General features: G+C 44.3%; 2 protein-coding genes across 4 annotated transcripts in view; one reads left to right on the top strand and one right to left on the bottom strand.

Annotated features, from left to right (window-relative positions):
* Nucleotides 1-9,481, bottom strand: part of LOC142491457 (syntaxin-19-like) — a 30,200-nt gene extending 20,719 nt beyond the window's left edge. Inside the window, exons 1-2 of one of the 2 annotated variants that reach the window (XM_075594071.1) lie at nt 9,087-9,481; nt 6,561-8,267 (exon numbers count right to left, since the gene is read on the bottom strand). The gene's annotated coding sequence lies outside the window, so the exon portion shown is untranslated. The remainder of the gene's footprint in view (nt 1-6,560; nt 8,268-9,086) is intronic. The other variant, XM_075594072.1, reaches the window with a different exon arrangement.
* Nucleotides 9,479-24,507, top strand: LOC142491456 (uncharacterized). Of its 2 annotated transcripts, none has more exons than XM_075594068.1 (9): nt 9,479-9,605; nt 12,168-12,827; nt 14,668-14,734; nt 15,592-15,710; nt 17,214-17,315; nt 18,508-18,740; nt 19,379-19,442; nt 20,001-20,063; nt 23,782-24,506. In XM_075594068.1, exons 2-9 carry the CDS (start codon nt 12,171-12,173, stop codon nt 23,968-23,970), a joined length of 1,494 nt encoding a protein of 497 aa, XP_075450183.1. In that variant the 5' UTR covers nt 9,479-9,605; nt 12,168-12,170; the 3' UTR covers nt 23,971-24,506. The 2 variants fall into 2 exon arrangements, with proteins under 2 accessions (XP_075450183.1, XP_075450184.1); XM_075594069.1 differs by lacking the exon at nt 9,479-9,605 and adding an exon at nt 9,652-9,785 and having other exon boundaries at nt 23,782-24,507.
* Nucleotides 24,508-27,345: the final 2,838 nt, after the last annotated feature.

Raw genomic sequence — 27,345 nt, 5'->3', positions numbered from 1 at the left:
CCCATCAACTTACATTGTTCAGCTTGATGGCAACTACTTAACTTTTTTTTAAACATTTTTTTTAGCATTGTTGCTTCAGGTTCCTTCTGTTCTCTTCCTTCCATGAAAAATATATTGTGTGGTATCTGTTTTCAAAAAAAGTATTTAATTCTTAATGCATGTTTACTTTAATTTAATTTTTTTCTTTTACTTGTAAAGATTTTACTTGTTGTTTGCAAACACACAATTCCTGTAAGCAGATTTAATGATCATATATGAAATATCATGGTACAAAATGACGATGTAAGAGAAAGGGGTCTGTGTACTAAGCAGTGTTTCTCAAACCTCTCCTCAGCCCATTGGCTACACCAGATTTTTGGAATAGCCAATGTGCTTGCGCACAGGTTAATCACACACCGAGTTTTTATATAAATATAATGTTGGGTGGTTTGCCTAAGAAACCTTGTCTGGCTCTGGGCCCTTAGCTAACACCGTTTTGGAAAAATTAGCATTCTTTTTGTTTTTACGTGCCTGTGTCAATCGCTGGGATTCACAAAACACAGACATAGGGTATTGAACCAGGATCCAGCATTAACTGCTATTGATTTGAACCGCGCATCAGCACTTTGTACATTTCCCTCAATTTTTCCTAATTTTTATTCAATGTGCATCAACTTGCTATTTCGGGAGTAACATGGCACAAATTATGAGATGTAATCAAATCTGAGGGACCTATTCGATACAGTGCAATAGTGCTGATTTGGTGTTACCACACGGAAACTGTTGTTCAGTGTCGAATCAGCACTCTTGCACTTTATTGAGTAAGCCCTTGAGTCAGTGTAAATTTTTTTTTTTTTAATGTTCCCTTCAATCTGTGTGACCGCTAGGTTTAATGTGGCATGAACTTTCTGCTCTCTAGCAGCTGCACCAGATCTATAAAACGGTTTGTACATTTGATGTAGCTGTGCACTGAGAGAAGTCCAATGCGTTAATACACACTTTCTCTGCTCCAAAATTGTGACACACAGTCACAGTAATGCATATACGACAGTCAGGTACAAGAGCTGACACTCTAGGACCCCAAAACACGGATCAGGGGCAACCAAGTGGGCTTAACTTTTATTAGTGAGCCTGGTTACCCCTTCACCGTCACAGAGGCTATATAATATTTTAAAATATTTGGTACTGCCAACCCACCTCCTTACTTAGACTCCAACATAATTGACCTGGCTATTCTCGGTTGTTTATGTTTCCAAATAAATTGCATAATTCGATGTTGAATTTCTTTTATATTTATATGTGGGACAGATACTGGTAGTGTCTGGAAATAATACAGAAGTCTGGGGAGGATATTCATCTTAACCTCGGTTATATGCCCTATCCAGGAAAGGCAATGAGAGTTCCAAGCTTGTGGGTCTTTTTTATCTTTGAGAAAAGCTCAGGATATTTATATTTATATAGTGAGTTGTAGTCTCTAGTACGGTGTATACCCAGGTATTTTAGATGGGTCTTTTTCCACTTGTAGTTAAACTACCGTTTAAGGACCTCAACCTCCATTTCCGTTAACGTTAAATTTACTGCGTCCGACTTACCTACATTGACTTTATTCCCTGATAGCTCCCCAAACCCACGGAGAGCGGATTGCAAATTCGGGAGAGATGTCAATGGGTAAGATATAGTAAGAATAATATCATCCGCAAAGAGTGATATTTTGTAACACTCATCTTTTATTTTAATCCCTTGTATATTTGGGGAAGTTCTGATTGTAGCCACGATAGGTTCGATTATCAAGGCAAAAAGAAGAGGGGACAGGGGGCACTGAGGAAGCGGTTAATCCATACAGAGAAACGCGTAGAGCATGGTTCACTGCGTGAACCGGAGGATACAGAGGCAGAGGAGACAGAGGCACTTGTTGACGATCACGGTCGGACGAATCAGCGTGACCGGAAGTGACTTGGGCCAATAGGAGCTCGCCACGATGTTAAATCCACTCGCCCGGGGCTTGTAAATGTATAGGTTTGTCGAACACTGTATATATATATATATATCTTGCATTCCCAGTAAAATCAACCCCACACTGATGAGACCCATCAAGGTCGAAACGGCTGTCTGTGGGTGGTTTTCTGGGTATGCACCTTAACCCTGGCTGTGCTCAAAGCTGTGACCATGCAGCAAGCTTAAGCCTATAGGGAACCATGTTAAAAATGGTTATTGAGGCAAAAAGTGACACTGTGTGCTCATTTGCATGTCATTTCCCAGAATCCCTTGCTGCAGTGGAAGTGCTGTATGCTGGGTGATAATGGGGAAAGGCGGGGTTGCAGACCTGCCTAAGACATGCAGATGAGCATACAGCTATATTTGCATATATATATATATATATATATTCACTCTATTTCATATATATATATATTCACTCTATTTCACTTTATTCCATTTGTTTTGGTGCTTTAGACCAGCGGTGGGCGAGACTGACTGCGGGGGGCGCGGGTTTTACAGAGGCCCCACGTGCTTCCCGAAGGCACTTAAATTAAGTGCCGGGGAAGCGGCGAAGGCCTCTATAAACCTCATTTACCTTTGCTCTGGCGGCTTCGTAGACGCGTTGCCATGGCAACGTGACTCTGGAGCTGAGGTAAGAGGGGGGCGCGGAGAGAGGGGAACTGCCGGCAGGGGGGCGCAGGGAAAAAAGTTTGTGCTCCCCTGCTATAGACTATTTGTGCTGGCACATTATTTTATGATAATATTATTTCCCATTCACTTAAATCACTGGGTTTTTAAAGGGAGTAGTTGAACGCCATCCAGTGTGTTTTCTTGTTATACGCCATTCTTATTTGTTATTAGATTCCTCTCACTCCCTGGAATCTTCAAAGTGGCTGTTGGTGTCTGATAGAGGGCACAACAACACTGCTTTCACTTTAGATTTACGTATCTGTTCAATCACATGAATAATTTTCCTGGTGTTATCCGACACCTGGTGTGCGCTCACAAAACCTACTTGATCATAATGCATTCATCTAGCAAGTATTGGGTTCAACCGGTGAGCCATAATTTTACTTTCATATCCGTATTAAGCAATGACATTGGCCTGTAGCTACCACAACATATGGGGTCCTTACCCTGTTTAGGGATCACCACTATATTGGCTTTCGTCATCTGTAGGGGGATTTGTTTTCCGCTAAGAAAATCGTTAAATAAATCCAATAAACATGGTCCTAGAATTCTTATACAAATTCTATAGTACAGATTTGAAAAACCATCTGGGCTAGGTCCGTTTGATGGCTTCAATGACCCAGTAACCGCCCTTACTAGCTCTATCTGAGTTATTTTTGCATTTAAATGTAGCAGGGTCACTCCTGACTACTAAACTGCCCTTCTCCTGGCAGTAAGCCCTGGTACAGCAGGCCTACCAGTAGTCATAATGGGTGTTTCCCCCTTCACTGGTGCTGCCCCTGAGTGTCAGAGGAGGCGGTGACAGCAGGTCTGAGATTGCCCAATCCTGGGACAGACCTGGTGCCCTCTCCTGGGTGTACTTAAAGGCAAAGACCGCGCTAAAGTTAGGAGTACCTTCCCCCACTTGAGGAAGGCAGGTCACACATTGGAAAAGCTGCATATTGGGCCCACTCTATTCCTCTTCCCCTTGGGGGAGAGTAAGTGTGTATCTTACCTCTGCCTCCGCTAGGGAGGTGGGTAAGAGCTAGGACGGCTGCGAGTGCCCTTGGCCTGTAGTGATGGTCCAGGGACCATCTTCAGTGATAGCTGACCTGACTGTATCCGGCAGAAGACTGCCATGTAACTGTTACTGCAGAGTGTAGTAATAAACCCGTTCCTGTTTTGCAATATACCTCCTGCCTGGAGCGTGACGTTACTGGTGGGAGAGGTAATAAGTGTTACCGTGGGAGATCATCTTCAGTTCCTGGAGCCTAGGGCAGATGGAGGCGGTGCACTGCTAAGGAGATATGTGGGGTATGAACCCCAGAAGCCTGTTGCTGTGTCCCCACTACCATCGGCGGACAACTCAGCCCTCCTGTTGCCAGCAGGTATATGCACCATACACCCTGTAATGGTCCCTATCTGCAATTGTGTGGGGGAAACACCGTTACATAAAGTTTGATGGTCTTTCTCTGTCAATTTTGGGAGGTTGCAATCTCTAAAATAATCCTCAATCTGGGTCTGGATTTTAGCATTTGGGGCTGAGATATCTATGTCATAAAGGTCCGTATAGAATTTAGCAAATTCCTCTGCTATCTTAGAGGGGTTGTAAGTCAATTCTCCTCCTTTCATTCCAATAGCGGGAACCAAAGTTCTCAACCTGATCCCTTTGAGTCTATTTGCCAGTAAACGGTCTGCCTTGTCTCCCTTATCATAATACGTCTTTTTAGTCCACTTAAGGGCCTTCTCTACATCTTCTAATTGCAACCTCTTAAGTTCTCCTCTTGCCAGAATGTTATAAATTTTCCTCAACGGGTTTTTTTTTTGTGAATATTCTAATTTTACAATTTTTTTTGGTGTAAATGTTCTGTTTCTCTATTTTTGTTCTCTTTCTGTGTGATGCTATTGAGATGAGCTGTCCTCTGATCGTGGCCTTTTCAGCCTTCCATAGAGTTGCTGTTGATTCTACAGACCCATTATTAATACGGAAATAATTTTTAAGCGAATTTCCAATTTGAGTACTAATCTCCAGATAATTTAGTAGGGAGTTGTTCATCCTCCAATGGAATGATCGAGTCCTGGCAAATGGGGGATCAAACAATATCGCCACCGGGGCATGGTCTGACAACATGATCGGCCCTATATCTGAATGAACCAATACCTCCAAGATACCTGGGGATTCAAATATATTATCGATTCTGGAGTACGAATCGTGTGGGGGTAAATAAAAAGAATAATCCCTCTGTCCTTTATGTGAGCTACGCCAGTCATCCCACAAACCAAATTCTTTAAGTAGCAGTCTAAATTTCTTTGCTACACTATGTCATTGCAGAGTGTGATTGCTCTGTGTGAGTGGACTTGTCCATATCTGGATCTGGTACCATATTAAAGTCACCTCCCAGGATCAGCAGCTGATCTCGGCTAGCTCTCATAGATTCCAGTGTTTCCCTTAAATAGTCAATTTGTCCCTCGTTGGGCGCATATATATTCACTAACATAATCTGTTGGCCAGAGAGGAGCCCATTAACCACAAGGGACCTCCCTCTTGATCTCTCCAACCTCCAATGCCTGGAAAGGGATATCCTGTTTTACCAGTATTACCCGCTTTTTTTGCTACTAAAAGACAAGTAAAATGCTACAGGGTATGTCCCGCTGAAAGTATTTGGTGGGCTGCTGGGTATCAAAGTGTGTCTCTTGCAGAAAAACAATATCTGCTTTCAGATTCCTAAATTCTTTTAGGGCCAATCTGCGCTTACCATTACTATTAAGGCCTTTAATATTCAGGGATACAAACTTCAATGGCGCTTGATTGGTCATTCCCAATATTGTGTCTCTCTCTCACATGTGAAAGTTATGAACGAAAAACTTTAATGGTTGTTGTGAACAGGTGGGGGTAGAAAAATAAATGAGGGAACTTTCCCCCTCCTGAAACTTGGGTAACAAAAAAAAAATTAAACGGTAAAGAAAGATGAGTGTAACCAGCTACACATCCCAATTTTGCGGCCAGACCCTACACGGCCTGGCGGGCATATGGCCCTACTGACTACACACCCCGCATTCTTCTATTCTCAATCCCCGAATAATACCCGCACCGGAGCTTGCTTTAAAGTACATATATACTGATGCAGCAGCCGTAATTCGAACATATCACGGCGCCGATTTTGAGTTCTCTGCTGTTCCCCACGCAGCATGAACGCGGCCAATCGCCCCTGGCACCCGCGCTTATCGTGGATGTTTTGTTTGAATTTCATGGATTCTGTTTCTTCGTTTGCAATAAAATGGATGAATTGTAATGTGTACAGTACTGTGCTACTGTGTCAATTTCATGTTTTTTAAAGCCAGAACACTCAAATTCGTTTTTCTGCACTCGCTGCGCTCGCATCTTAGTGCGGGAAGGCTGGAATTCATCCCGTGGTTTCAAATCGCGATTCCGATGTACATGACGTGTGAAGTGTTCGAATAACGGCCGCTGCATCAGTAAATAGGGAAAGGGGAAAGGAAAATACCCCTTAATAAACACACCCATTCCTAACATCTGTGGGACCGGTAAACAAATCAAACCTTTCGTATTAGAATACACATATAGGGGTAGGCTTCCCGGGCAAAAATATAAAAAAGGGGTTTTATGTATTATCATTAAATGTTCAGTATCTATAAGTGTTAGTTTTCAAGCAAAAATTGCTCTTGACCTTCAGTGAAGCTTAATGTCCTTTTGGTTCATAAACATAAACAATCCCTCTCTAGTCTTTGGGCCAAGGCCCCCTCACCCATCGCCAGGACCCTCAATCCGCTCGTTTATCGGTTTCATCCACCAGTCAGCTGACTGGCATGCAGAAAGTGGGCGGTAGACTCCAAATTGCAGATGAAACAGTCCCTACAATAGATTATAAGGAATAAATGGGGAAACAGGGGGGAAAAGCAGAGGGAAAACAAACCTAGCTATAGATCTGGTATAGACTTCTCAGGGTCGCCGTGGGAAGCCGGATCGTCGGTTAGGGGAACGGCCGTGGACTCTTATTGAGTCTTCCAAGGTTCTGGTGAACAGCAGAGGGACTCAGTAGGACTCCCGCAAGAGCGTAGCCGATCTTAGCCCATTCCTCTCCGGGCTACCGTCCCCTCAGCTGATCGATCATCCTCTGTGTTATCGTTCTGAGATCTTCGCTGCTGACCCGATCCATCCCTGGGGGTCAGATTTAACGCCGATAGGAAGGATGCAGATTCCTCAGAGTAACAAAGCAAGATCTGTCTGCCTTCATGGTTGACTATAAGGCGGAATGGGAAGGCCTAACGGTAGTGAATACCCCTTTCCTCAAGTACTGCAGTCACCGGTCGCAGCCCTCTCCGCCTATCTATTGTCAACCTGGACAGGTCCTGGAAAATCTGGATAGTCATTTTCGAATTCAATTGAGTCTCTGTTTCTGCAGCCTTTTATAATCCTTTCCTTGGTTGCATATTGATGAAGCCTCAGAACCACGCCTCTGCTTTTTTTGGGGTCATCAAATCTCGGGCCCAAGGCTCTGTGAGCTCTATTCATCAAAAAGTCACCATCTTGTAGCTGGGGGTCAATTGACAGAAACAGTCTCTTAAGATATGGCTGGAGGGCTTCCGCGGACACCGTCTGAGGGATATGTTGAATTAGTAGATTCTGCCTTCGCTCCCTGTTCTCCAGGTCATCCATACCGCCCCTCATAGCTCTTATCTCTTCGTTGAGACGCAGGACCTTATTGTCAGTATTTACCTGGTTTTGTATGGAAACGTCCATCTTATTTTCCAGCTCCGTAGTTCTTTTGGCCAATAAAAAGACTTCTGCTTTAAATTTATTTACAGCTCTATCCAGGGCTGGCTGAAAACCCGCTTGCAGTTCTTTGAGCATGTTCTGGAGGTCCTGCCTTGTGATCACTGTGTCTCCCTCTGCCATACTATTCTCTCTCTTTCAGTGGCAGCTCTCACCTCTGGCTCTTTTCCTGCTGTGCCTTTCTCTGCTGAATTTCTCAGAGTTGCCCTTCTCTAAGAGATGTCCCACAACCTATCTCACTCCTTCTTTGTCTAGGTTCGCCGATGCGCGCTCCCGTTCGCTCAGCTCGGCGCCATCTTTGTTTTTCTCCTTTCCACTGCCGCTGACTGCCCGCGGCTGAAGTGGGAGAGATCTGGGGTCCACGGCTTCAGATCCTTCTTCAAGGGCCTTGTGACGTCACGTGACCCAAATGACGCTGTGATGTCATGACGACATGTACAGAAGCTGGCTGAATCCTGGTAAATTGAAGTTGCAGAGGCCTCGCGTGGTCCCCCGGCATTTAATTTAAATGCCTCGAGGAAGAGCGCGGGGCCTCTGCAACCGCCGCGCCCCCTAAAAAAATCCTGTGCCCCCCCAGTTTGCGCTCCCCTGAGTTAACCCATTTAGTCACTCTGACAATGACGAGGTAAAGCGATTTTTTTGGGGGAGCGGGGAGTGGTATTTCTTCTTAGTGGTGTTCAGGGGAGCTTAACTGCGCTGCTCTTGTTTCAAGGCTCCTCCTCACCCCTGGTTGCCGGTAAATAAACCCCAAAAATACTTGCCTGGGAGAACAATATGGCTGCTGGGTGAGCATGAAATTACATTGTAGATTTCTATTTTGGAGATTTTTGCATTTGGAATGGCTCGCCTGATGAAGTAGCAAAAAAAGAAGAAAAAAAAATCAATTAAGAAAAGGAACAATATGAACATAATTTAAAAAAAATAAACACAATTTGAATAACTTCTTTAACAATTAAAAACAATAAATCAAATCAATTAAATTCAAGGCTGTGACCCCCGTGCCGCGGACCGTGCTCAAGCCTGAGAGTGGTGACGTCACAAACTCTACAAGCATGAGCGTTCGGGTGTCCGGCAACTTTTTCTGTCAGTGCAAGCGGGGGGAACGGGACTGCCAAAACACTGACTGGCGCTGACTGACTGAGGTCATGTGACCCATCAGCACGCCTGAAACTCAATTTAATTTGTCTCAGCAAGCACCCAGCGCGCATGCTCATAAGCGCGCGTTGCGTGGCTGGAAAAATTAAAATTGATTGTTCTGATCGCACCAGGCGCGGTCAGCGGCAGCGTGGACGCAGCCTTAAGTTATTCCCCATATTTGTTTTGAGAGCAGACATTTTCGGCAATTAACTTTATTAAACATAAGTACAGCTCTGTCGACAGACGCTCAAGTGTGCTCTCGAAAATCAATCGAAGGCCTCGGGCATGAGCGCTGACCCGTGCTGAGGCGCACTGCTGCTCGGCAGTGAGGCCCTGCAGCCGCAATGAGAGCGGCTTTAGCAGGGGCTCGCGCACGTTTCCGCAAGCGTGCGGAAGCGTAGGTCTTACCAAATTTTTAGTTTCTGCACTCGCTTTTTTTTCTGCACACTTTTTTTTTACATTTTTTTTTTTTTAGGATTTCACATTTTTTCACATTTTTTTTTTTGTAATATTTTATTGTTTTTATTACCTTTGTTTACTTTTGGCGTTATTTAGTTTCGATTTAGCTATTAATTTATACTTTGTGTAGGGGGCAGCAGTACAGCAGCCGCCCAATACAATTGTACACGCCTGATCTAGATGTGTTGTATAATGGTATTTTCACTTCACTACAACACCCACAACATTCTAATCTGATCTTATTAACTTATATTTATAGCCACCCAGCGCCTCTTTGAATGGCCAGGCGAACACTACATTTATAAACTCCAGGTTCAACCCATATAACCTCTCACATAGGACACATCCTCCAGTTGGACGCCAGAGGGCACCTATGACGTCACTAAATCGAAAAGCTTTCAATTGGGCAACTGGGGGAGAGCGAATCACAGCTCTGAACCGGACTAGCCCGCCAATAGGACCGCTCGCCTCCCGCCCAATCAGGGGGCAGCAGCGCGCCTGTTGAAAACGGTTGATACTGTGCAGTGTCTTGGAACGCGGGTTATTGCGTGCGCGGGGTCACGTGCGCAGGCAGCCGTTGGCGAAGGCGGTAAGTGGCCACCAGCGCTTAGTTGGCGCCGAGCAGCAGCCGGCAACACATCCCACGAGGCAGTGGGGGAGCCGCCACGAGGCAGTGGGGGAGCCGCACTCCGCTGGCGGGCAGGGGCTGAAATAAAAAAAAAAAACCAAACGTTCCCAAACAGCGCAAAGACAGTTATTGTTGATAAAAGTAACACATTTCCCATTAAAATGCATTTTTTGTTTGATCATATACTGTTGGAAGTTGCTCTGCTTATCCTTGGGTACAGCTGACACCTCCATGCTACAAGCCACAACAGCAGCTCATTCTGCTGGCTGGGAAGGCTACTGTGAAGCCTTTACTGGGATAAAAAAAAATCTAGGAAGGACCATGATATGTGTAAGGGGTACACTGGGCGGATGGAGGCTTTCTAATAAATTATATCTTAAACTGAATTTGCCAATCTGATCATCTGCAACATGGGGTGTGTGGTGTTGATGATGTTCAGTATAAGATAAAATACCCGTTTCTCTCACAAGCTACCCCCCCCCCCCCCATGAGTACAATCGAAAAGATAATCCTTCTATCCAAAGAAACAGAATAATACATATTTCTTGTTATATTAAAAGGTCAATTGCGTTGTTATCCCATGCATGTTTTTGTTTGTATGTGTGAGCTACTGTAGCTGGGGCCATCCCCCCACCCCCCCACCCAGTCTGGTAGCTGCAATAATTTTGGTAAAAAGGCATCAACCCCTTTAACATGTCACTGTCATTGGAACACTTGGGTGCTAAGAGGAACTGCCTTAGTACCGTGAGCTAGATGTGTATATGTACACACTTGTGGACTGTTTTATTGAAGCCTCGGTAGTGCAAAAACAGCATTTTACTTTTGCATCAGTTCCATTTGAACCAATGTTATTTTTTTCTTCGATAAATCCTATCCTGTTTACCCCCCCCCCCCTGCCACCAGCCTTGCTACATTTTTGTAGTCTTGATCAATAATCCACATAATGTTGCACATTTGTTTTATCAACCTGTTGTGTGGCAACTTTTTTTTTTTTCTAAACACAAAATTATGATATTCCTTAACCACACCTTGTTAATTTGTATTGTTTTACTGACTTGATGAAATGGTGGTAGAAATCATTTTATACTTATTTACTACTACTACTGTTAAGGTCAATTGCGTTGTTATCCCATGCATGTTTGTGTTTGTATATGTGAGCTACTGTAGCTGGGGCCAATCCCCCCCATCCATCCACCCCCCCATCCATCCACCCCCCCCCCCATCCATCCACCCCCCCCCCCCCATCCATCCATCCACCCACCCCACATTTGTTTTATCAAACTGTTGTGTGGCAACTTTTTTTTTTCTAAACACAAAATTATGATATTCCTTAACCACGCCTTGTTAATTTGTATTGTTTTACTGACTTGATGAAATGGTGGTAGAAATCATTTTATACTTATTTACTACTAGCGGATATACCCGGTGTTGCCCGGGATAGAATGTTCCCGCTCCACCACTCTCTCCGCTCACCCCTTATCTCCGCCCCCCCTCTCCTTTCAGCCCCGGTGACAGCAATCTGCACCCCCCCCCCTGCACGTGAATGCGGCCCTCCCGCATTCACAGCTGGGATCCCCTCCCACGTTCACAGCTGGTGTCCCCCCCCCTTCACACCTCCGCCCCCCCCTTCACACCTCCACCCCCCCCTTCACACCTCCACCCCCCCTTCACACCTCCGTTCCCCCCCCTACACATTGGTGATTCGCCCCCCCTGCCGTCTTGCTTGCCGGCGGCGCGTGCAACTCACTGCACTGCGGTCTGCAGGTATATTTTTTTTTTGCGTGGGGTGTGTGTCCAAAACGGGTCAGGGGGCGGAGCCACGTGTACCTCAGTGTATACAACTCTGAGTGTCCCTTGGAAGCAGTCTCTTCCCCCTGTATACAGCGTGTCACCCCTGTATAACGTGACCTCTCTCTGGGCACAGGAGAAGCTGTCCCTTGGCTTGCTCCGTCACCAGACACAGAGTGAATGCGGTGCTGCGGTGCTGCGGTCGTTCCCCTCCCCCCCCCCCCCCCCCCCGGTGTGTGAGCGGTGTAGCCGGGAGTGAGGCCTCTCTCCTCATGGGCCTCCCGGTGCTCCCGCCTCTCCACACTCGCAGCCCCGGAGGCCTCGGTGATAGCGGGCCGGGGAGGTGCAGGGTCAGGCAGGGAGGTGATGTGTGGCATTACCCCGTCTGCCGGTAAGTACTGCCGCAGTGTCTCTCTGTTTGTGTGTTGCGGCCTCCCCCCCACCCTCACAGAGCCGCAGTGGGCAGGGGCAGCCTGTGAAACGGGCACGGGGGGGGGGGGGGGAGAAGAGTTAACGGCTGCCATACAGACAGCTCCCCTCCTCCACAGCTCCTGTGGTGTGAGTGGGTTAGAGCGCACCGGCCAATGAGAGCCTTGGGGGGCACGACACACCGGCCAATGAGAGCCGTGGGAGGGCAGACGGACCAATCAAATTGTCTACAGGGACGCACAAACAACACTTTGAGTTTTATATATAGATATATTCTAATATGCATGTTGTGTGTTTTTAATACAGGCAATGTCTCTACACAAGACAGAGAGGGTGATCCCTGCTGGGAAATGTCCTATAACTGCCCTCAACGACCAAGAAGTGAAGAACTTTTCCAAAGAATTCAAGGAGCTGAAAAAACCTGAGCAGGAAAATGCTTTTGACCACAATCCCGTAAAAAGCAAGCACAAGCCACAGGGCTCCCTCTATCCATCTCCCACGAATATTCTGCACCCAGGACGCCAACTTCTACGAAGTCCTGGCCCAGGGATCTTGCCTCCTTTGCCCTCCCAGATATTTGAACCCAGGGCAGTAAGGCTTGGCTCCTTTGGGGAATTGTATAAATTAATCACAAATAATGCTGTGAAAATCACAGACAATATGGTTCCTTCTGGCAAACAGCTTCAGCGCACTCCCATATTAACAAGCCATCAAGAATCGATGACAAAGTCTGATGTCCTGAAGGAAAACCAGCCTCTTGCAAAGGAAAAACTGAGCAAGACACCAGCGATATCCAAGGATTCAATGGCGTGTGACAAACCAGCCACCAAGCCGAAGGCTAAAGTTGCCCACGTTGAAGAGCGTGAAGAAATATCCTTCGAGCAACAGTGTGCAGAGCCCAGCTTGAGGAAAGCCAAGAGTGAGCAAGAGAACGTGGATCCTGAAGAGGAAATACATCCAGATGAAGTGGGTGTTATTTTACATGCAACATGTAAGGCTTTGGTCCCGCTGCGGCCAGTGGCACGCACGCAGCCGCAGACCACCAGCTGCTTGCCTCTGGTCTTGAGGTCCCCGCTGGCTCCTTCCGGCGTGGCTGACTGCGTGCTGTGACGCGTCAGCCAGCCGGAGCTACAAGGAGCTTGTGATTTCGGCGAGTGCCGCGTCACGTGGCATGTAAGGGAACCAATCACGGATTGGATCCCAGCAGCCAATCCGATTTCTCCCCCCCCCGCTCCGATCCCCCCCGTTCCATTCACCCTCCCGTTCCGATTTCCCCCTCTGATTCCCCCCCTGCTACGATTTCCCCCCTCTGCTCCGATTCCCCTCCTGCTCTGATCCCCCTCCGATTCACCCCCCCCGATTCACCCCCCCATGTGTATTTGTGTGTGTGAGGGTGCCTGTGTGTGTGCGAGTGCCTGTGCCTGTGTGTGTGAGGGTGCCTGTGAGTGTATGAGGGTGCCTGTGAGTGTGTGAGGGTGCCTGTGAGTGTGTGAGGGTGCCATGGGGCTGAGGGGCGGCTGCAGTGCTGCGCTGTGGGGCGGTCGCGCCCCCCCACCCGTTTTGGCCATGCCCCCCCCCCCCTTCCACCCCCACCCCCCCCCCCCCCGCGCCGGAAAAAAATTCACTGCAGATCGCGGTGCAGTGAATTGCACGCGCCGCCGGCAAGCAAGGCGGGCGCGTGCAGCGGGGCCTTAGCCTTAGTGGATTAGAGCAGCACCCCTTGATGTTTTGGGGGGCAAAATCAACGATGTTACAAATTATTTTTGCTCTGTTTAGAGGAAAAGAGGACGTGATGATATTTGGAGGTGCATTAGAGATGGCAGCTGCGGTTGGGTGGTTTCCAATATTGTAACTCTGTTTTATGGCGCTTTCATTTAAAATACTGTATGTGATGTAAGCTTTGAAGTGTCACTCCTGGCTTTATTAGTTTGTGTGGTTGCACTTCTGATCCTCCTATCCAATTTAGGATTTGCAACACTGTCCCTATGTGATCACTCTGTAGGATTTATGCTTGTATTCCTGATCTCAAATTGTGCTGAAATCCTTCAGTGCTGCTTCAAATATAGCTATCAAGTATTCTCAGGTGCACTTCAATTCAGTACTATGAATTCTCAAAAACCTTGCTTAGCCCAGACAACACCAGTGTCTGAAAACTTTCCTATGATAAGCAATTCTGTTTTGTCCCTAAACAGCAGCATTTATTTGATAGTCCATGGTTGTGTTGTTTGAAGTGAACGGTTTTCATTTACTCAGATACATATGAAATCAGTAACGTTTTGAAAATACAATAACAAAGGAAAAAAGCATGTTCAATAAAATTGTTGCTTTGGTGACAAAACATGATCAAAATAAAAACTGAAGTACTATATACACTAGTTTTACACGTGCCTTTTTTGGTGATCATTCTTTTTTTGGGAAATCCGCGCTTGCACAAGGGACAGTTTTGTGATGTATATTTTCCGTTAAAATCATAGTAAACAGTATAGATGAATTTAAAATACACAAACTTTTCAAATTGTCTTAAAATTGTGGGGTGCAGGCTTACCTTTGCACCCTGGTTACTTTACAATTTGTCTGTCGGTAAAAAAAGGAAACCATAATGGTTATTCTCAAATGTAAGCAAATGTTTTGAAATGCAGAAGTTTTTTTTTTTTTTCTAGTTATGTTAAATCAAAAATTATTGTGTCGCGTCTAGTTAGAAAATGTAAACCTATTTATATCACCAATCGGAAGATTCTTAAAGAGTTTTAAGATCTTCATCTGTTGCTTTTTATAATGAAATATTATTCACGTTTTATCGAAACAGATACATAAAGAAGCAAAAGATTGTGAAAATAAGAGTAACCGGCGAATAAGTGAATTACCTGTTCACGGTAAGTATTGGTCTCAATGAATGTGCTTGTAAACGAAACCTCCAACGACACTCAAAGATAATACCACAAAGGCTGTGTCCTCCCAAAATGTAACGGAATGGTGAGTGTTCTTATCGCCTTCACAACCAGGATCCTATCTGCTTACATTTACCATATGCTGTGAGGGTCTTCCCCGTACTGGAAAATATTTGTGTTGCCATTCAGTTGAATGGAAATGATCTCTTTTCCAGCACTGGGAAGCGGCTTTTTAGCCTATTAAATGGAAGCTGAGACGCAAACCATTTTATGCCCCGGCATTTGGAATTTGATCATGGTTGTTTTAAACATTTCTATTACATTACATACAATCAAGGCTGCATGTGGTCTGCTGTCGAGGATTAACACGTAATTGGCAGAGCATTGTAAACTCATCTTTCACCATTACAAATAACTACATGATGTTGCTGATAACAGTTGGTATGATTTGTTTGTGTGACGATCTCTGGGGTCTCGCTGTGCTGTGATCTCCTCTTGTTTCCATTGAGTAAAACGCTAAAAATGTCTTGCTAGTGTGTGACTAGAGCTCTTTGGGTGAAATCTATCAAGGTATTGTGGCAGCAAAAATGGTTCAAAACTGGTGCCACAATACTGCACCATATTTATCTAAAACTCCCACTGGTTCTAAAAGGAATGTTTTTATTTTTCTCGTAAAGTCTGGTGCCGTGTTTGTGCTCCAGTTCTGCAATGTTAAGGCTTTAGTTAAATACGTCCCCTCCTTGCGTTTCAGTGTTGGTTTTCCAGTTAATTGTACTTTCAATCTTAGAAAAATACATTGGTATGTAATGCTCGTGTTCAATTATTCGATTTGTTTTGCTCAGGATTAAATCGGATGCGGGTTTCTGGTTTACTGAAAAAAATGCCTGGTTACCAGTGCCGTAATGAAGACCTGGAGTTTCTCAAACACCTGCAGAATCAAGAAAAAGCAAAGGCGCTGAAGGTACTGACTGACCGTTAAGTTATTGTCACCATTGCTGCTTATTGACAAGATTTTTACCATGTGGGTTTTCTAGCCAACGTTGGTATATAGTGCTGAAGGAGCAGCTCAGTGAGTAAAGGCGCTGACTCCTTCATATCCTAGCGTCGGCTCCTTGTGACATTGGACAAGTCACTATATATCCTGTGCCTCAGGCACCAAAACCGATTGTAAGCTTGTTGGGGGCAGGGACTGTGCTATGTTGTAATTGTGAAGCGGCTTAAGTTCTGTTGGGGGGAAAATGCTGCATATAATAATAGTCCTTCCTGTTGTGCTTGAGGGAAAAGTTCGAATCGTACTCGTGAAACAAATGATTTAAATGTTAAAAAAAAAATGTAATTTTTTTTTTCTCTCTCAGAAATAAGGACCAGGGGGACTCCATGGCTGAACCACTCTGTTATCAGCTCCAGGGTCCTCTGCCTGGTTTCCCATATACATAGTCGTAGCTGCCAATCACCTCGCCTCTTCCTGAGGATTCAAAACGGCTGCCAAAGCACAGGCCAATAGAAAGCTGCAAGAGATGACATTGTGGCTTCCTATTGGATGACCCATTTTTTTTAACGATAAGGCGAGCGAAACACATTGGTAGTCACAGCTAATTATCAATGGGAGGGGGCAGAAAGTAGAACGGTTCAGCATGGGGGCAGAAGGGGCACAATAGTTATTTGCCACAGGTTAAAACGTGGCTTATTTGAATGAAATTGCATTAATCATACTTTTAAAAGAAACATTTTTTTATTATGGATTGTTTTATTGTTTTTCAAATATACAACATATCACACATAACTAACACAATATTTCAAAATCATAATTTATACTTACATCATATTGAGACACTTACATTACCATTTACATAAAAATGGACATAATATTATTTATAACCCGTTACAATAAAAATAACACCTTTTTTTCTTACACTTCTCTAATACATCTTATATTTACGCACTACTTGTTCATTTGTTACCTCTTCAATATATTCTTACTATATTATTATGCCTTTCCCCATTAGTGTTTATATATATATATATATATATATATATATATATATATTTTTTTTTTTACAGGTTGAGGATCCTCTATTCTCCTCATAGCTGCGTCTTAAGACTCCACTTGGAATGATTAATCAAATTTTAAACACTTGCACTACATGCAAAAATAATAATTTGGAGAACCTAACAATTAAGGAGAACCTTGTGTTGTTTTTTTTTTTTTTTAACAGACTCTTTGAGGTGCACAAAAGTTGCTTAGAGACTTTGTTATTTAAAACAAATTGAAAGAAAAGTTAAGTTGTGTCTGCTTTATGGTCACACCCTCAGTCATACATTTTTTCATACAAGAGTTTTTGAAATTACGAACTTTCGTGATGTGTATTTATTTTATCATAACACATTTTTTTTCAGGCAACATTTAGTAAAAATCAGTCTTGGCTCTTTCTGGTATTAATGAGTAATAATACTATATTTACAGGATGAATTGCTACATCTAAAAAAGGAGCTTGCTAAAGCAAATCAAGAAAAAGAATGGACGTTGGCTAAAAATGAGAAAATTGAACACGATATTCACAAAATGGTAATAAAATGTAGTCCACGTGCTGAATACAACTTTGCAGGTTTGGGGTAGTGATATTACAATTCATATACTCCTGAAGTCAGCAACTTCCTATAGTGTTATGTTAAAAGACGCTTCAGTATAAGATCATTTCATAAGAAATGCGTCTGTGGACCATGTTCTACGTTATTTTTATGCAGTGTACAAGAATGATATTGATTTACCGTGGGACATTTTTGAAATGCTATGTACTACTGTGATGTCTTGCCATAGAGGCACAGATCACATTTTAGTCACTAGTGCACCATGTACAAAAGCAAAAATAACGGGGTAGACCACACAAGTGGGATACATTCTTGTTCTACTGTGTATGGGTTTTTATCATTATTCATACCTCCATATGGGATAATGATGCAGACTGGTATATTAGGGTAAGGTCTAAAGGAAGACCAAAGTTGCTAACAGACAAGCAAATGGGAATACATATAATTGGCGTTGGTTGGCAGGTATTATCTTGCATGCTGGGTTATGAAATGAAACTGTAATATTTCCTATGGTTTTTTTGGGGGGGGATCATTTTAATTTTTATTCACGTAAGTGTTTCGATATATCTCTTGAATATGTATGCCTGTTAGTATTTTCTTTTAATGCTCCTGCTAAGCTTTTCGTGTGCTTGTATACATGTTATGTTTCGCCATTGTCAAAGAATCAATCACTTTGGTTATTATTTCTGTTCCTCATATGGCTACTTTAAGAAATCTATCTATCATCCTAGGTGGGGAGCAGGGGGTCTCCGGAGCTGAACTGCATTAATTTCAGCTCTGGGGATCCTGTGCCCCCCGGGATACATACCCCTAAAGCTGCTGCTGGTATCTCAATCCTGTTTAAAGCTCAGGTGGGCCAATTAGAGCCACATGGGATGACGTTGCTGCTTGCGATTGGGTCGCGGGATATTTAAATCGCTGTATTGCGTGTTCAGAGGTATCTCGGGATGCAGGTGGTCCTTGCATCTGAAATGAATGCAGTTCAGTTCCAGAGACCGACCTACTTTCCACCTAGGACAAAATCCCCAAGTACAAATGCTGCTTTACACACCATTACTGTGGACTAATAATTCCTTCTAGAAAAGGGGGGCATACATATAATGAAAATGTTGCATTCACCCCCTACTACAGAGAATGAAACATTAAAAGATGTTGTTTTGGTCTTCTAGAAAATGTCCTATGAAAGGACAGTGCAGCTTGGGAGGGTGTTCCTGTGTAGGAAGCAAGATCCCGCCTCTGTGAAGGATTTGCCTCCTGAGGAGGTTCTGAAGCAGTTAAACCCAAAGTCCATCCAACATGTGCAGCAACAGGCGTGTGCTAGACTCCTTGCAGCGCAGACAGAATTGAGGAGAAGAAAGCAAATCGCTACAAATACAATAAGTAAAGTAGATGATAAATTGAGGTATGTACTATGTTACATGATAAAGCATACTGCCATGCAGTATCTCCATTTCAATTTCATGTATACAGACATCTTTCATAAAATATTGAAGAAGGAGATGTAGACACTTTTCCAAACCATTTACAATATATTGTAATGGTCCAAGATAGGTAGAATGGGCACACCAGGAAGTCACTCCTAAAATAAACAGTAGTGGTCATTTAGACAGAATAAATTAAATCAAAATGTGACTTTTTTCGGCTTCAAAAAAAGACTTTTACCTTCCAAGGATTGGTTTAATTCACTTTATTCTTTATATTCTCAGCAAAATAATGGTCCCTTCGAGTCTGGGGGATATAGAAAACCGCCAGATATCAGCGATGGTCCCTTACATATAGGCTCACAAGCAATTGCCACTTCCCAAAAGCTCAAAGCTCTGCTCGCCTGACAGGTATAGGGGCTCCCATGTATAAGTGAGCAGTGCTGTTCCTGGGACTGTGCAGTCAGGGGGGCAGCAGGAAAGCATTGAAGGGGGATTTGCTGCTTAAAGCAATCAATGTATATTGCCAGCTTCTCCTGTATGTTTTTTTATTTTATTCTGAGAACTTGACAAATTGCTAATTATTACGCTTACTTTGTTTTGTTTGTTTTTGTTTTAGTCTTAAAAGTGATTCCTGTAATGAGCATGTGAAGGCGGCTGAATCTCGAGTCCAGAAATTACATGTAAGATATGTTCTGACATAACCCATATCATTCAAGCAAAGCCTTGTATCTAAATGTACGGGATACTGCAATTCACAGCCAATATTTCTAGTTCAATTAAATTGTAACGTGTGTGTGTGTACTTTAGAAAAAAGATGCTGAAACGCATGAAATCCCTGTATTGTTGTAATAATTGAACCAAATAGAAAAACATTAGGAATCCTTGCAAAGCTTGCAATGTGAGAGGTATGTGTGATGAGTTACTGAGACTGTAGTGGGTGTATTTGCAAGTGCAGTGCTTAACCTGTGTGAGTTTAAAAGAAAGCCAAAGACACCAAGGAGGTTTTAACTTCCAATCTCTGGCTTATGTGATCAGTCAGCGCCCTAACTAGATGGCATGGATTCCAACTACTTAGTCTTAATCATTTTAATGCTACAGGTGCAGATGGGTCACAAGTGTATTAAACACAAAGGAGCATCTGCTCTAAAGCTTTCTAACAGGTGGTTTTGGGCTATGAATGTTTCTTGTCACAGCATTTCTTTGGCAGCATGTGTTCATCCATGTTTTTACCTAACCAGGAAGAAGTTGTGGATCTCAAAAATCAAGTTACAAAAGTCCAGAAAGATATTGCAGTAACAGAGGTACGTTTCAGGGAATTCTGTGCTGTTGAACTTTGTTGGGTGAACTTCTAAGGCTGGGGCGATGGTACCGCAGACCGTGCGGACGCTGAGCAAACAGACTGCCGTAAGGCAGTGTTCGCGTCCATGCGGCGTGCGTGCGGATGCAGTTCAAACTGATTTCTTGGCGCGACAGGCCGGTCACGTGAGCGGTTCGCCCAATGAGGGCGAACCATCTCTTTGACGCCGCTAGGCACGCCCCGGCACGGCCCGGCCCGTCGACCACGCTCGGTGAAAGCACCCTCTTTCTCACAGCCTCCGCACGCCTCCGTGCGGGCGAAGGCATCATGGCCCGGGCCTAAGACTTTGGGCACTTGTTCCGTAATGTTTTAGATGTGGTGTTTATGCCCTTTGGTATAAACATATGACACGGCCTGGTCATGTACGACATTCCACAGTTCATCAAAGCTGTTTTACTTTCGTGGCATTGGTGCCTGCAATGTGGCGTTGAAGGGCAAATGTGTATTGGCATTAAGTAACAAAAATGTCTTCTGCATTTGAAAGACACTGAACTGTTTAAAGTGTGTGTGTGTGTGTGTGTGTGAAGTTTTTTTTTTAAACTCCTAATGCTATTAATTTATTTTTTAATTACTGATCATTCTTTGGCTGCTATCGTATCCACTTCCCTTTGGCCACAAAGTATCACAAACATAACAAACAGTATTAGACAGCACACAAAACTCTGTATAAAGTGAAATAATAGGTGCAAGACGGGAACAAGGAGGACCCTGATTCCTCCCAAATAATCAATAAACCACAAATGTTCCCAGCACTCAAACGGAAAGGACAGATAGTAAATGGATCAGCCAAAAGTAAGTATTTAATGGTACACGAATGATGCAAAAAAATGGTCAAACGAAGACCAAAAAAAAAGCACTATGTGCTAGGGCAGGGACAAGGAAGGGGAAAAGGGAGAGGGGAGAGGGAAAGAAAAGGGAAAACATGGGGAGTTAAAAGTCCAGGGCAAGGGGGGCAAGGTCCCGTTTCAGGGTATAGGAACCCCTTCTACAGGCCCTTTCCCGTGGTCACCTGGTACATCCCTAAACCCTGAGGCACAAGACTCAGACCAACTAACCCTAAGTGAGTAACAGGAAAACTGGATGATAAGGGTCTGAACCTAAAAGGTATATATAAACACTATAAAGGCTAAGTAGCAGTGGCGTTAGCTGGTAAAGACGTCATCAGGCCACGCCGCTTTAAGGCTCTCAGACATCACCATCTGCACATTGCTGGGCTGCCTGCACAAGGAGGAGTTTGCTGCCACGACCTGTTTTTTGCCATTGGACATTTCCTGCATTTACTGGACTCAAAGCTCTCCAGCGTGGGGCATTAACCCTTCAGCACCCTGCTTTGCCAGCTAACTCCACTGCTACTTAGATAGCCTTTATAGTGTTTATATATACCTTTTAGGTTCAGACCCTTATTTTCCAATTTTCCGTTTACTCACTTAGTCCCAGTCCCCCCTCGCTGCTGGCTCACTACGCGCTGTGACGCGTCAGCCGCCAGGGGATGCAAGAAAATTGTGATCCCGAGCAGTGACGCGTCACATGGTGCGCTGATGAACCAATCAGCGGTGGGGGGCGGGAGCTGGAGCTGTCAGGAAGCAAAGTGAGGGGTGTGTGTGTTTTGTTGCTGATGCTTACCTTCCAGCAGCAGCTCCCTCCTGCAGCCCGAGCCCGTGGAGGGAGGGGGGGGGGAGTAGCGGGTCCCTCCGCTCAAGCCACGCCCGTCCACCTCCCGCTCCGGCTCCCACTCCCTACAGACCGCATATCGCAGTCTGTGTCTGTCAGCGCCCCGCCTGTCTGCAGTGCGGGCGCGCTGACTGAGGGAGCGGGGCCTTAGGGTTAGTTGGTCTGAGCCTTGTGCCTCAGGGTTTAGGGATGTACCAGGTGACTACGGTCTACATGGGAACGGGCCTGTAGAAGGGGTTCCTATACCCCGAAACGTGACGTTGCCCCCCTTGCCCTGGACTTTTAACTCCCTGTGTTTTCCCTTTTCTTTCCCTCTCCCTTTTCTCCTTCCCTGTCCTTGTCCCTGCCCTAGCACATACAGTAGTGCTTTCTTTTTTAGTCTTTGTTTGACCATTTTTTGCATCATTCGTGTACCATTAAATACTTACTTTTGGCTGATCCATTTACTATCTGTCCTTTCCGTTTGAGTGCTGGGAACATTTGTGGTTTATTTAGTATCACAAACAGATCTGTTGCTGTTTTCCAAACAGCAGACTGTCTATTACAGGGGTAGCTAACTCTAGTCCTCAAGAGCTACCAACAGGTCAGTTTTTCAGGATATCGCCGCTTCAGCACAGGTGGCTCGGTCACTATGATTGAGCCACCTGTGCTGAACCAGGGATATCCTTTCAGTCAATATCGTAGACATTTAAACTCAGTTTGGTCAAAGATGAGATGATGGCTCATGAGCAGTTTCTTTCATTACACAACATTTGTCCAATAGGTGGTGCAATTGTACTGTTGCCTGATTAGCTGTAAGCCAATATAGGGGCCTATGCAGAGAGCAGCGAATTTAAAAATTGGAGAGTTTCAGAAAAAGTAGCTTTAATGGAGAGTTTTATTCTCCATATGCAGAAATGGGCGAAATCCGCTATTTTTAGCATTACTGCATGTGGAGAATTGTAAAGGAGGAGATTCGCGCAGCTGAAAGGGAGAGAAAAAAAAAATCGTGCATTTTTTTTTTCCCTATAGCCTTTTAGAGCGATTTTCGCCGGAAAATGGCGAGATTGTTCATAGCGCTGCTCTCTGCATGAGGCCCAAAGTCGCAAAACATTTTGCCATAAATGTGTGGTGTTTTTTTTGGGGGGGGGAAGAGTTTGTTCTATGATTTGAAACAGGGGGTCTCCAGATCTGAATTGTAAATTGTTCAGCTCCGGGGACCCCAAGCTTTCAGAGATACTTGCCTCCATAGGGGGTGCCAGTATCTCTGTGGAGTTTAAATGTCCAGGCCACGCGGGCCAATAGGAGGCCGCAAGGGATGACATCATGGTTCCTATTGGCTCGTGCGACGTTTAAACGCTGCCATTTCGTTAGAGACACACGTTCCCTTGTTGCAGAGATACTGGCACTTACGGAGAGGTAAGTATCTCTGGAAGCAGGGCCCCCCGGAGCTGAAATTAACAAAGTTCAGCTCCGGAGACCCCTGCTTCAATCCTAGAACTAAAAATAATGTAGTGCACGGGGTTTTGCTGCCTTAACAATAATACAATAATAACAATAAAACTGCTGTATAACACAGCTCAACTCACAAAAACTATGCACAAGCATTGTCAAAGGTAAAGTTTTATATACTGGTTCCTAAGGCTAAGGCCATATAGCCTTCGCCCCCGTACGGAGGTGTGCGAAGGCTGTGACGTCACGTGTGTGTGAAGCGGGTGCGTTTTCTTTCCATGGTAGACGTGCCTGGGGGCGTCACGGAGCTGGTTCGCCCTCATCGGGTAACCGCTCACGTGACCTGGCTGTCGCGCCGAGAAATCGGTTGAAACTGATTTCCCGCGCAACGTCTGCCCGCGCGGTCTATGGGCGCGATCAATGCCTTTAGGCAATGTGATCGGACCCCGCCGCGTGGCCTGCAGCAGTGGACCTGCCCTAACAATGGTAGTATACAATATTTTGGTTTGTCTTTGTTTCTCTGCCACTTGTAAATGTATTTTGTTTTCTTACCCAAACAGGAAAGTTTGCAGAAGAAGAGAGATCACATCACCCAATATGATAAACAGTCCACTGTCTCAAAGCAAACCAGCAGCAAGACTGAAGCAGACCGAGAGAAACTAAACCGGAGGCTTCAGAGAATTTTACATCGGAAAGATCTTTTTCTAGAAAGGGAGAAAATATTACAAAGATTAAATCAAGGTCTATGATTTTTGTTTTAGTACAATTGAAGTGCACTATACACTATCAATAAGATCAACAATTCAGTGAATGAAGGAACAAATTAAGTGCTAGATGACTAGACAAATAGTATATGTGAATCTGTTAATAAATACATAATACGCAAGTGTGACTCAAATGGAAAAAATATATAAAAATAGTGCAATCAACATGCACGATATGACCAGGGTATAAAATGTGAATTGACGCTGCAAAGACCAATAGAATCTAAAACGTGTTACATACCAGTGGTATAGTGTAATGACAATGTGCCCAAAAAGTGAAACAAAGTGAAAGGAGAAAACTCAGAAGTGAAACTCTTGGATTCATATGCTGCTTTAGACAATCGACGAACCAGTCTGTGAATAGAAGAGACCTCATGCACAAAAAACAATGAAAAAGCACCCAGAATCCACATATGAAATACAATAATTTGACTGATATTGAAACAGAATGGAAAAAACAAGTATAAAAAGAATTTCAGGTGACTACACATCATGCTTCAATCTGTTTGTGGCAGTAGAAGTTCAAAGTACCTAACATGTAAAGTTTCTAATAGGAGAGGAAAGAAGAGCAGAGGCAATAGGACTCAACGTCTCCAGAGTTCCACTGATAGGTGGCTGCTGAGACGTCTTAGTGTAGGTCCTGCATGACCTGAATGTCCAGAATGGAATAGAACAAAACACAGGTAGACAACACTGACTAGACAAGAGTGGAATGTCTCAGTATGGCAGTACAATATAGAAACAGGTCACTGCTGGTCCTTTGAGATCCCAAAGGAGATGATAATTTGAAGGCTGATATACCTGTAGGACTGCCAGCCAGTCATCAGTATCTGTAGCCTCTGATGCCAAATGGGAAATGGAAGTTCCTTTACCTGGACATTTCCGTCTCAGGTGGGTGTGCCGGTACAGCTTGATCCAGTGACTGCAGTCATATGAATTGCCGGTAAGAGAAGGTACAGACCACACACCTCGCCAGCCATGTTCCAATCCACAGATAACGGTTAATGTTGATCCGCTGGGAGTACTGGATTCTTTACATTGCCTGCACCTCGCCAAATAGGACAATTGCCTTGAACTCCTCCACCAGCTGTAATCACAGGACTGATCGCGTTGAAAGCCACAGAGAACCGCAAGTATTGACGTCCCAGCGATACACGGTAAGACTACGTGTCAAAGTTCCGGATGTGTTTGCTTGCCTACCGCCTATTCAGCTGTTCACAGTGGCAGGGTGTATTCACCTCGAAACCTGGGTAGAAACCACCCTATGCATTTTGTAGTTAACGGCCACTTTGACGGGTACGCCTGACGAAGTGGCCATTTGCTACAAAACGCGTAAAGGTGGTTTCTACTGCGTTACGAGGTTAATACACAGTGCCACTGTGCCTACCGCCTATTCAGCTGTCATTGTCACTTGATCAAGCTGTACTGACACACCTACCTTTTGATGGAGGTTCCTTTACCGGACGCTTCCATTTCCCACTTGCGCATAGGCTACAGATATGGATGCCTGGCTGACAGTCCTACAGGTACATCAGCCTTCAAATTATCATCTCCTTTGGGATCTCAGAGTACTAGCCGTGACCTGTTTCTATATTGTACTGACATTCTGAGACATTCCGAGACATTCCACTCTTGTCCAGTTCAGTGTCATCCACCTGTGTTTTGTTCTATTCCACTCTGGACCTTCAGGTCATGCAGGACCTACACTAAGACTCTCAGCAGTCACCTATCAGTGGAAATCTGGAGATGTTGAGTTCTATTGCATCTGCTTTTATTGCCTTTCCTATTAGAAACTTGACTTGTGCAGTACTTTGAACTTCATGCTTCAATCCATTTGTGGCAGCAGATGTTTTCACCTGAAATTATTTTTATACTTGTTTTCTTTTCCATTCTGCTTCAATATTAGTAAAATTATTGTATTTCATATGTGGATTCTGGGCGCATTTTCATTGTTTTTTTGCATTCGGTCTCCTCTATGATTGTTTTACTTCTAAAAAAAATAAATAAGAAGGATGTTAAAACACGAGGGATTTTTGTGTTTAGAAAAGATGTAATGAAGCTTGAGTAGGTTAATGCTGTGAATTGGTTTTTTTAATTATCCATTAAAAGGCTTCCTGAACCATTGAACAATTGTATATTTATTTATTGTAAGGTAATGCATTTTTACAATGCTGTATATTACTTTATAAATGCTAATGTTGCACTTCTTTGAAACTATAGGGAAACCGCAATGCAACTACATTGAATGATTTGCTACTTAACATTGAAACAAAATGAAGTTGTATGTTCTGTAGTTTGTCGCTAGCATAATAAAATAAAGTGACCTCTTAAACTTATTGTTGGTGTAAGTTTTTGGCAATTTTCATGTAGCCCATTAGAAAGTCTGAAATTACAGATGTTTAACATTTCTTAATGAAACAATAAAGCGGCAAATCGTGTGTGTGTGTGTGTGTGTGTGTGTATAAATATACAGTTACCAGAAAAATCGTGATGACAGAGACAGCACACTGCAGGTTTGAACAAAAATAAAGTATATTGTGAACACAAGGCAACCAATGTTTCGGTCCTCACAGAGGGACCTTCCTCAGGGCAGTGCAACAAGTGACTGATCCGGACACCCATATATACCCCCACCAATGTGGGAAAAAAAAACCTGAACCTAATAACTAAAATCAGTGAAGCCCGCGAAAATCCAAACGGCAGCTGTTGGGTAACGCCCACTGCAGTCAATGAGCCAATCAGATAAAGTCCCGTGTTGTGGATGCTTGGGAAAACGGCACAGGGTGGTGTACCAATAGGAGCGTTGACATCACCGGGGGACAACGCATGTGTTGGTCGTAAGCTTACAGATGTATCCATGGTGCCACGTTGCTCCGCGAGCTGGTAACCAAGGGCTGCTTCCGACAGCGTTCATAGCAACCAGGAGAATGTATTACTGTCACTGTGAGAGCCGCACATGCATTGGCTACGCACACAGCACAGGCCATATGCAGTCAAATTGTCCGTGGCAATGCACATCTGCGGGATCGTATAACTGCATACTGCATCTGACCGTAACACAGGCAACCACTCAATGCGTAATGCCGTATGCTGTGCCACTCAAAAGAATAGTCACGCAGATCAAGGGTCACTAGTAAAGTTGCCGATATAGGTTTGCGCATGCATTAGTCCTGTGCTTGGGTAAGAGCAGGGGACCAGGGTAAGCAAGAATCAAGGGCAAGGACACGAAGGCATGTAATAGCACGGAGCAATAACCAAGATGGTAAAGGGGCAACGAGAGATGCTGAGCCATGGGAAAAACGCAGGACCAATCCCAGGAGGGAGGGTAGTGAAGTAGGGACGGGGGGGAACCAAGGAAGA

This window comes from Ascaphus truei, chromosome 3 (genome assembly GCF_040206685.1).
Source record: "Ascaphus truei isolate aAscTru1 chromosome 3, aAscTru1.hap1, whole genome shotgun sequence".
NCBI classification, from domain to species: Eukaryota; Metazoa; Chordata; class Amphibia; order Anura; family Ascaphidae; genus Ascaphus; species Ascaphus truei.
This window is presented reverse-complemented; position numbering and strand designations above follow the sequence as displayed.